At 41.6% G+C, this 11031-nt stretch overlaps 2 protein-coding genes across 2 annotated transcripts in view; one reads left to right on the top strand and one right to left on the bottom strand.

Moving 5' to 3' along the window:
• The window catches only part of SUPT6H (SPT6 homolog, histone chaperone and transcription elongation factor), a 31572-nt gene extending 29869 nt beyond the window's left edge, over positions 1-1703 (bottom strand). Inside the window, exon 1 of the mRNA XM_090292602.1 lies at positions 1321-1703. The gene's annotated coding sequence lies outside the window, so the exon portion shown is untranslated. The remainder of the gene's footprint in view (positions 1-1320) is intronic.
• SDF2 (stromal cell derived factor 2) lies at positions 1474-10218 on the top strand. The gene is made up of 3 exons (XM_090292604.1): positions 1474-1938; positions 6394-6590; positions 9679-10218. The coding sequence occupies exons 1-3, from the start codon at positions 1779-1781 to the stop codon at positions 9964-9966; spliced, it is 645 nt and encodes a 214-aa protein (XP_090148730.1). The 5' UTR covers positions 1474-1778; the 3' UTR covers positions 9967-10218.
• Positions 10219-11031: the final 813 nt, after the last annotated feature.

Consider the following 11031-nt stretch of genomic DNA (forward strand, 5'->3'; position numbering starts at 1 on the left):
GCAGATTAAGAGGAATACCAGAAAGAACATAATTTGTATGTTGATGGGAACAGATTTTTATAGAGGGGTAGGATTTGGTGACAGATATTATCAGGAATAACAGAGGAAAAATCTAAGGACTATATACACAGGATTCTGATTGTGGTGCCATTACCGAGATCAAGAACCTGGGAGCAAGAGCCAATTTATTTGCCCTCAAAGACCATGTTTCCACTACCCTGGGTAGGCTTCCTTACCTGCCAAGGTCTACTGAGGGAGAACTATAAACATGCCTGAGCCGATGCAGACTGAACAACGGCCTGATGTGATTCATCTTTTGATGAGGTTTAAACTTCTTAGGGAGCAACAATACTATGCTAATCTAATCTAGTAGCCAGACAAACCAACTGAACAAGAATGGGATTGTACTGGCTGAAGAGACAGAAGTTATGGAAAAGGGCTCTAAATTCAGAGTTGATGGGGAAGCAATCATATTTCTGTAATCAACACCATGAAGACTTGAAAACCAGTAATTTTCAGATAAACAGAGAACCAAGCTTCACCCCCCCAAGAAATTAATGAAATTCAGTATTGTTTCTATTCCCCATGTTTATTAATAGCAGTGGTATAACTTTATACTCTTAGTATTTCTGATATTACAGTGGATTTCCATGGGCATATTTTCAGAGAGCTTAGGCCTTCTGTTAAAAAAAATAAGTATCAGTTCTTGCAACAACCAAGGGAAACGAACTGCTCCAACTGATTCAAGGAAGTGCCTGGAGAGAAAGGCAGGAACTGGAAGAAAATAAAATTGACTTAATAGCCCATTCTGATGTCTGTGGTAGGCGTTTGTGGATGTAGCTAGCCATCTACAAAAAGTTCTAACTTTACTACTCAATAATACGGAAAGAGAAGGAATTTGGCATAGCCCTCTAGGTCGAGTTGCTGAAAGCTCCATAGATACTACATCTCCAGAACAAACAATTCAATCACCTGATCCTGACTCGGAAGCCACATATCCATTGCATTTCCAATCCTTTGATGTGGCCCATTTTTCAGAAGCTACGACAGAAGGACGGGATCCGAGGAAGCTTGTTGATACAACAGGCCGCCCAATTCACGAGTTCCGGGTCGCAAAGGGTTCAGAAAAGCCTTCGGACTCCGAGCAACTATCCGGCTTTCCTCCTTCTTCTCCTTCATAGAGCTCGTAAGGCTGGGCACCCCAGTTTTTCCCGCAGACGACTCCTCAGTACCTCTTCCCTTACAGGACCAGGCCCTAGGAGCCTGGTTCCCCACCTCACGCATTCGAGGAACACGTTTTCCAGTCCGAGCTTTACCTACCTGAAGCCCGCCGCTTCTCCGTTGCGCTAAGCCCCCACCGAGGAAAATGGAGTCTTCAAACCGAGACTGGGAAAAGATAGTAAGGACCCACCGCACAGGCCCTCCACCGCCACCGCCGCCGCTGCAGCGTCAACGTGCTGCGTCACGTCCGGCTCCCTGTCACTGGGAGTGGGAGGGCCATTCCTTGGTCTCCCACCCAGCTCTACGACTTCGTCCGGGAGGTCACGAAAATTGGCAGAAGCGGTTCCGGAAGGCAGCTGTCAGGACAGATCCCCAGGAACAGAGCGAGCGGATCGGAAGCGACCAGGCCTAGCGGGTTCCTCAGGCCGCTCTAACCAAAGGAATCATAAACAACATCATACCGGGGCCTTTTCATTTCCTCTTCTCTGTGATTCATCCCGCAGCTTCCGGTTCCGGGGAGGAGCGGAGTTTTCTTCGGAGATTAGGGGCACTGCGGGATGTCCAGGATGGCTTTGGTGTCGCTGCTGTTGTTTGGGGGTTTGTGTAGTGCTGTCGGAGCGTCCAGTCTGGCTGTCGTTACATGCGGCTCTGTGGTGAAACTACTCAATACGCGCCACAACGTGCGACTGCACTCACACGACGTGCGCTATGGGTCAGGTACTGCTGCCCGGGTTTGGGTGGGCTGGGAAGGCCTGGTAGACTCCGGAGGGGGTGGGGTCCAGAGGAACTCTGAGGGGTGTGGTCTGGGAAGATTACGGGAGCACATTCCTACGAGGCAGAAACTACTGTTACCCTAATTTTACAGATGGGGAAATAGATTCAGAAATAAGTCGCTTGCTCAGAGCCTTGCAGCTAGTGAATGAAAAAGACGGAGTTTGATCCAAATCTGTCCAGGTTCAAAGTCTTGTTTCAGTTTCTCCCTGCTGGCACTACTCAGTGTGCTGTATCTCTGAAGTTTTGAACTCCAGGAGCTCACTCTTTGGCTACGACGCTCTGTTCTAGCTCATTTGCATAATAACAGTTGATCTTCAACTCTTTTCCTTTGGCCTCTTTATTCAAACCTTGCCCTTCTGTTACAGAAACAGAGGAGTCCAAAAATCCCTGGAGTTTGTGGCTGGGGGATAGGGAGAAGGAAGCAGCTTTCAGACTGCCTCCACACACCTGAGGCTGGTGGCTGGTGTCTCATTATGCAAAATTGTTTGGATGCTTCCAAGGCCTCAGGTGCATGGGAGGGGTCTTGAACCAGGGGGCGGTATGGAAAGCACACAGAGCCTACGTGGGGTTCTGTGAATGGTCAGAACTGTTGGCAACACCCACTGCGTCAGAGGAAGCAGTCAGGGATATATAGGCAGCTGCGAACACTTTGGGGTGTGGTGCGCTCTGGGGCTGGCTCCTTCGCTGGTGAGTGTTCGCAGAGGTGCTCTGGAGAGGAGATCCACGCGGTTTACAGAAAGAAGACAGTTTGCAAGGAGGCTGAGAATCCTGGCGGTTTTGTATTGAGAGCTGAAGGGCACCATGGCACAGAAAGGAACTCCCCAATCAGATTGAATGATTGGCAGCCGCTGGTAAAGCTGAACTGTGTTTGGGAAGTAGGGAAACAGTGTTTCTGACCTTCCTAAAACTGGCTAGGTTTGGTAGGGGGGAGGCAAGGATATGGGTAACTGTTAAATAAACAATTTTCTTTTCACTCAACTAAAGTATTAAGAGTTGTAATTCTGGCGGCGGGCACTTGGACCCCTAACTAAAGAGCCCGTGGGTTTGTTTTCAATTGGAGCAGCCCAGGGGTTCTGTAACACTTCTTGTAAAGAATTTAGACTAAAGCACTCATTGGAATTGGAGAGGAAACTGATTTGGAGCGTTTTTTATTATGTGAAATTAAAATGCTTAGTTTGTGCGTTCACTTATAATGCAGCAATTTTTTACGGATTCATTCAGTATAGATTAATGAGCTCCTACTGTGTGCCTGTTCTCTGTGTAAGAGATAAGGTGATCAGTCAGCAAGTTACAAGAACACAAAAACAGACAAAAGGAGGAAAAATTTTACTGAACTAGTGAGAAGAGAACTGTTTAAGATGACTGCTAGGTTTCTATCTTGGATGACTGATGATGCTCATAGCTAAGAGAGGAAGGAGATCTCTCCGGTGGTGGCTAGTCTGTGGTTGTGTTTCTCAAAACCTGTCTGACCAGTTAGACTTGGAAAGGAACTGAGTTGTCATTGTTGGGATGTCTTAACAATCCTAGCAACCATTCAGTGAACATCTTCTATGTGTCAGGCTTATTACTTTTAAATTTGATCTGGTTTCCTATTTTGGATCTACTATATTCCTCTGCCAGTAGGAATCTGTAAGTTTAAAAAGCTCTTCATGTGCTCCAGATGGGTAGCCATATTTAAGAACCAGGTTCAGTCTAGAGCTCAGAAGAGAGATCTGTGCTGAGCCTGAGATACAGAGTTAAGTACAGATGGTCCCCAACTTAAAAATTTTCAACTTTATGATGGTGTGAAAGCAGTACACGTTCCATAGAAACCAGCTGGGCTAATCTCTAGTGTTTGGTAGGTTAGGTATTAAATGCATTTCAGGGACTTCTGGCCAAGATGGAGGAGTAAACAAACAGGCTACGTCTCCCTCCACAACTAAGAAGGAATACAACTACCTCAAAACTAGAAACAACTAAAAGTTCCAGAAAATCAAACTGCATGGAAGTCTGACAAACAAAGACATAAAGAAGAAATACTCATCCAGACAGCTGCCTCAACCCAGGTGATATTAACAGCTAGAAGACTGTAGAAGATTGGGACCAAAATGGAATCCCTTAGAAGATTTCTTAGCTCAAGACACACGTCAGACAAATCCATACTGAGGAATGTTCTGACCAGTACTTGTCAAAACTACCAAGCCTTCAGAAGCAGGAAAACCAAGAGGAGCCTAAGGAAATGTGGTAACTGAATATAATGTGGTATCCTGAATGGGATCCTAGAACATAAAAGGGACTTCGGATAAAAACTAAGGAAATCTGAAGAAAGTAGGGATTTTACTAAATGATAATAAATCAATGTTTTTTTCATTCTGATAAGTGTATCATGCTAATGTAAGACAATAACAGCCTAAACTGGGTGTGTGGTAATATGGGAACCCTCTGTACTACCTTCACAAAATTTCTGTAAGTCTAAATCTATTCTAAAATAAAAAATTTATTTAAATAGTTTAAAAAAGTGCATTTCGACTTACGATATTTTCAACATACAATGGACTTATCAGTACATAACTCATTGTCATACGTTGAAGAACATGTGTTCAGCATCATTGTACAGGTAGGTGGTGGTTAAAGATGTGGGTAGAGTAAATGAGATTGCCCAGGATAAACGATGGTTCTCAATCTCGTGTCAATTTGAATCACCTGAAAAAGTTGTTGAAGGGCTTATAAATGCTTTTGTCCTGACTCCCCACCTGAATTAACCTCTGTACTCGTCGTTAATTCATTCCGGAACTCATGATGAGTGCAGAAACCGATGAGTACGGAATGCGATGAGTGATGAAGCATTTTCTCTTGCGGGGCATCGTCATGACTAATAGAAGTTCTAGCAAGTGCAGTGAGTCCCGAGCAAGCGCTGAGTGCTGAAACATTTTTTTCTCTTCAAAATGTGACAAGTACAGGGTTTGATGAGTTCTGAAGCCAGTGGGCACTGAGGTATAACTGTATTTAAGAATGAATAAGGGTCAGGGATAGAACTTAGGGTAATCACAAGGTTTAAGGATAGGAGAGGAAGTGGGGGTTTGATAGAAAGTGAAGAAGTAGAAGACAGAAAGTACAGATTGTGATTTAGTGAAACATGGCAGTTAAGGACCAAGAGGACTGTAAGGCAATAACCAGAAGTAAGGAGGAAGGGGTTGGTTTGGCTTTTTTTGTTTGTTTGTTCTTAAGATGTAAAAAGCCATCAGCTGAGTGGAAGAAGCAATAGAGAGAAACTGATAGTTTAGCTACAAACTCCCATATAACTGTGGGACCAGACATAATCTGTTAAGTGGTAAAAGGAGTGTCATTAAAAAAGCTGCAGTCAGGCAGGGCCAAGGGACTGAAGGGAAAAGTAGGAGGAATAGGCAGAAGTACCTAAAGAAAGCATCTGGGAAATAGAGTACCTTTAAAGATTTGTGAGGTGAAGGAGGCCTAGGGAAGAGAATACCCCTGGTGTTTATATGAGAGAATGGCCTATTTAGGGAAATTTGACAGAAAATAAAGCTTTGTGGGAAGCCATGTGGTAGAGTGGTTAAGAATGTGAGTTCTAGAGTTAGGGCATCTAGATTCAAACCCCAGCACTGTCTCATGGACTTGTTTGACTTTGGGCTTACTATTCAGCCGTGCTAACATTCCAGTGTAAAATAGAGATGATAATAATAATAATAGATGCATGTATTAAATATGAATATTCAGTTAAAAGACATGGACCAGACATCTGGTAAGTGCTCAGTACACATTAACTAAGCCAGCGATTACTGGTATATTTTCTTTGTTAAGCTGTATGTTTAACCCAGTGCCTTTGAACTTGCAGAACTATACCACTTTAGGCAGTATTAACCAAATTTAGATGACTTGAGAATACTTCTATAATATATTGCTAGATCACTTACAGGAATTTGGGAGCTGTATGGCTGTTTGGATTAAAGTTGACAACAAAAACTGGTCTCATTTTGTGAAATGTGATAAAAATTTTTATTTTAATAGATAGTAAACATTGAATATTATTACAAACATGTTAAAATTATCTAATTAGACAACTGGCATATACTAGAGGCTCTCCCAGCTAGTATATATAGTTAAATGCTGCCTGTGCTTCAAAAAAGAACATGTGTGTTCATTTATCTAATGCCCTTTGATGCAAATTCTTGGAATTTTTCTAATATGGTACACTCTTATAGTTTTCATTCATAACTAATACTATATAAAGACATTTAGAATTTTTCGTATATATTAACGTTATAGAAGAAAAAAATATTACCAAGCATAAGGTTTCCTCCCCACCCCTCCAAGCCTATCTAATGACATGGAGCACATTATTGGCCATAGGAAAGAGGGGTCCAATTGAACTCAACCGCTTTTCTTTTTTTTTGACTGCAGGTAGTGGGCAGCAGTCAGTGACAGGTGTAACATCTGTGGATGACAGCAATAGTTACTGGAGGATACGGGGGAAGACCTCCACAGTGTGTGAGAGGGGAACCCCCGTCAGATGTGGCCAGCCCATCCGGCTGACACATGTCAACACTGGTCGAAACCTCCACAGTCACCACTTCACTTCACCGCTTTCTGGAAATCAGGTGAAGTGGCGTCCCGTGGGTCATTGCTGCTTTGCGCTTTACTCGGTTGAGTTGTTTGAAACTTAGTTGTTAGTCCTTTCTTTTTCAGGTGTAGATGTTCTCTTTCCTGTGGACCTGGAGAATTGGCTTTGTTACATGCATGTGAAAGAAATTGTTTCTGGTCAAAATGGAGACTTTACATCTAGATCAAATCAAGAAATAAGGAGGCAAGATAGAATAGGTATCCATTAGCACATCAGATGTTATCTTGATAAATCCTGTAATAAAGAAACCTAATGTTTTCCAGACTTGTAATAAAAATTGTTATTATTTTAATGATGTCGACTGACCACATTAGGAAAATGCATTAGGTGTTGTGCCATTAAAATAAGTTTTTAAAAATTTTATTGCTTTTTAAGAGAGAAGGAAAGGGTGGGGAGAGAGAGGGAGAGAAACATTGATTCGTTATTCCACTTATTTATGCATTCATTGGTTGTTTCCTGTATGTGTCCTGACCGGGGATCCAACCCGCAACCTTGGCATATTGGGACAATACTCCAGCCAACTGAGTTACCTGGCCAGGGCTTGTGGTATTTGTTTAAAAAATATTTTTAATTATTTATTTTTAGAGAAGGAAAAGGAGGGAGTAAGAGAGGGAGATAAGCATCGATATGGGTAGAGACACGTCGATTGGTTGCCCCTCACACCGCCCCCCCGCACCCCCCCAACCAGGGACATGACCCACAACCCAGGCATGTCCCCTGACTGGGAATCCAACCGGCGACCCTTTGGTTCTCAGGCGGGTGCCCAATCCGCTGAGCCACACCAGCCAGGGCACCTGTGCCAGTTTTTAAAGCCTTGGGTTTTGGGGGGGTGTGGAACCCCTAATGACTGCTTCCCTCCCACCTGCAATCTGTATATAGTTTTCCCTGTTAACTTCTTACATTAGTATAGTAGGTTGCTGTAGTTCATTAATAATACTGATACATTGTTATCTACCAAAGTCCATAGGTATATTCCAATTTCCTAATTTTTTACTACTCTTGTTTTTCTGTTCTAGGATCCCATCCCGGATACTGCATTATATTTAGTTGTCTTGTTTCCTTAACCTCCTCTTGGTTGTGACAGTTCTCAGATTCTTCTTGTTTTTGATGACCTTGTCAGTTTTGAGGAGTGCTGGTTAGATATATTATAGGGTGCTTCTCTATTTGAATTTGATGTTCTTCTTATGATTTGACTGGATTTATAAGTGTTTTGGGGAGAAAGGTCACAGAGGTAAAGTGCCATTTTCATCACATCATATCAACGATAGATACTGTCTACATGATCTATGACTGTTGATACTGATATGTGGCTGCGTAGTGTTTGTCAGGTTTTTCCTGTAAAATTACTCATTTCTGTTTTTCTACTTTCCATATTGTACTCTAGAAAGAAGTCACTTTGCACAGCCCACACTTAAGAATAGGAAGTTATGCTTTTCTTTCTTTACGGTGGAGTAGCTACATAATTTATTTGGAATTCTTCTGTATGGAAGCTTTGTCTCTATTTACTTATCCTTTATATCAATATGGACTCATGAGTATTTATTTTATACTTTGAGTTGTAATCCAATACCATTGTCTTTCTTTTATTGGTCAAGTTGTTTTGTTGTTCAAAGTTGTCCCAGCTTTGGCTGTTCGGAGCTTTCAGTTGTCACCCTTATCCATTTGACTTACTCCCATCAGTGTGTGTGTGTATGTGGGTGGTTTTAACACTTTACTTTCTGGCACTAAAAGATATTCTAGGCTCATCTTGTATATTTCTTGTCCTAGTCTTAGAATCAACTAATTCTCCAAGGAACCAGGCTTCCTTTTATTGGAGAATGGCATTAGAAACCAAGATCTGGGCTCTATATGAGTTTCTGGCTATGGGGGGTGTTACTTTTAGGCCTTCTCGCCTAACAGAACAAAGAAATATATATTTGTAAACATACATATGCATATCTGTAAATGTTTATATGTATAACCATCTGTATGTATATTAAGTTAAGCATGAGTTCTTAATGATGTCTCCAACTCTGTAATCTGTTACCACATAGATCACTCTAGCCTCCTTCCTTTGCATATTAGTAAATTCCCACTCTTAACAGTGAGATACCTCATTCCACTGTCATCCATTTACCTACTTGTTCAATTCTAGTATACAAATATAGTAGTAGAATTGTTAATTATGTGCAGTTCCTTTTGCCTTTAGTCCTAGACTGTTTCCAAATAACTGCTTTTTATCATTTAAAATTATACAGCTATTAGTGTGTGTTTAAATTATAAATTTCTGCATTAATAAGTAACTTTTTTTATTGTGATAGAAACTCCGAATATTTGGCCCTAAGGGGAATGGCATTAAAAGAAGAGTGGAAGATAGAATCTGCTATAATTTCCTAAATTAATATTTTTTTATTTAATTCTCATAATTATTCTGTAAGATGATATTATCATTTTATAGAAGAGAAAATAAAGGCTTGAAGGAGTTACATAGGAAGGGATAGAACTGAGATTTGGGGTCTGCTTTTCTATAGCTTGTATTTCTCACTAGGTCACTTAAAATCTAGTTAAGGGAATAAGGGAGGAATATTTAAAGTCAAATAAAGGGCTAGAGCCCTGGCTGGTGTGGATTGAACACTGGCCTGCGAACCAAAGTTACTGGTTTGATTCCTGGTGAGGGTACATGCATACAGTGCCACTGGCCAGGTCCCCAGTTAGGGATATGCAAGAGGCAACCACACATTGATGTTTCTCTCCCTCTCTTTCTCCCTCTCTTATCCTTTCTCCAAAAATAAGTAAAATATTTTAAAAAAATAATAAAGTATTTTAGGAGTATAATAGAAAATGTAAGGTAAATAAAGGGTTACTTGCAAAATAAATGTTTGGACCATAATATGGTAACTGATTTTGTGTCCTTTGTATCTTATCTTTTTCCCACAGTTTAAATTATTTACTTATTTTTAAACAACCCAGGAAAGCCTCTCATTTTTCATTTTTGGGTATTCTTTATTTTTCTTTGTATTGCCTACTACCACTTTCCAAGCCTATGTGCCATCCATGCTAATGTTGTTACCATCTATGTCTTCCAGGAAGTGAGTGCTTTTGGTGAGGAAGGTGAAGGCGATTATCTGGATGACTGGACAGTGCTCTGTAATGGGCCCTACTGGGTGAGGGATGGTGAGGTACGGTTCAAGCATTCCTCCACCGAGGTTCTGCTGTCCGTCACAGGAGAACAATATGGTCGACCCATCAGTGGGCAAAAAGAAGTGCATGGCATGGCTCAGCCAAGCCAGAACAACTACTGGAAAGCCATGGAAGGCATCTTCATGAAACCCAGTGAGTTGTTGAAGGCAGAAGCCCACCATGTGGAGCTCTGAGTCTGGAGGCTGTGAGCCACTGTCACCACAGAGTGTTCATTGACATCTGCTGCTGTTTCACCTTGGGATCCCTGCCACAGGTTCCCTGGGCATTGGCCATGTCACCACTGAAATGAAGATGGATGCAGAAAACAGTGACTGTGTTTCGATTCTTCAGCCCTTCACAGTTGAAGTGGTTGTCTCTTAGACTTGGGTCCGTTCTTTCTGAGTGCAAGACTTGTTGGTAAAGGAGCAGGTGCTTTTTACTTATACTGATAAAACAGAAACTGAGGGAGACATCCCTCCTAACTGGGAAATTTTTACTCTTCAGAAGCTTGGCATCAGTGTGACTTTTTCCCTGCTTTCTCTCTCTAAAATGATAAAAAAAAAAGATTTCATTGTTAGTCACTGTGTTGTCATTTATTAGGTGTGCTATTTATTTATTTTCAGAGAGCAGGAAAGGGAGGGAGACAGCAAGGGAAGAAAACATTTAAACATCGGTTGCCTGTTGTAGGTCCCCGATGAGGGACGTGGCCCACAACCCAGACATGTGCCCTGACTGGGATCAACCCAGTGACCTTTTGATTCACAGGCTGGAGCTCAATCCTCTGAGCCACACCAACCAGGGCCAAGTGTACTATTTCATGATCTGATTAATCCTTGAGTCCTGAGACTCATTGCTGTAATCCTTTTGAAATATTGGGAAACTGGTGTGGGCCCTTTTAAGAGCCTTACTTGCATCCAAATTTTTTCTCTTTCTACTTTCACGTCTCCTCTAGCACCTCATCGTTGTTAGATTTTTCACTAAAATTATTATTAAATACCCTCAAAAAATATTTTACTCTGGATCTGTTACTGCAGTTGTGAAAAAGGGGTAGTAGTAAAAAAGAACCCACATTTATTCACTGCTAAATATTAGGCACCATGTTGCAGATCTTAGCTCATTTAATCTTCACAGACATAGGGTAGATGTTAGTTTTACCAAGGCAGAACAGAGAAGATGAATAACTGCCCGAATTCTTAAAGCCAGTAAGTAATTTGAGGATATGAATCCAGCTGTATCTGGCACTTTTTTTTTTTTTTTTA

This window comes from Furipterus horrens, unplaced genomic scaffold (genome assembly GCF_987537825.1).
Source record: "Furipterus horrens unplaced genomic scaffold, mFurHor1.1.pri manual_scaffold_11, whole genome shotgun sequence".
NCBI classification, from domain to species: Eukaryota; Metazoa; Chordata; class Mammalia; order Chiroptera; family Furipteridae; genus Furipterus; species Furipterus horrens.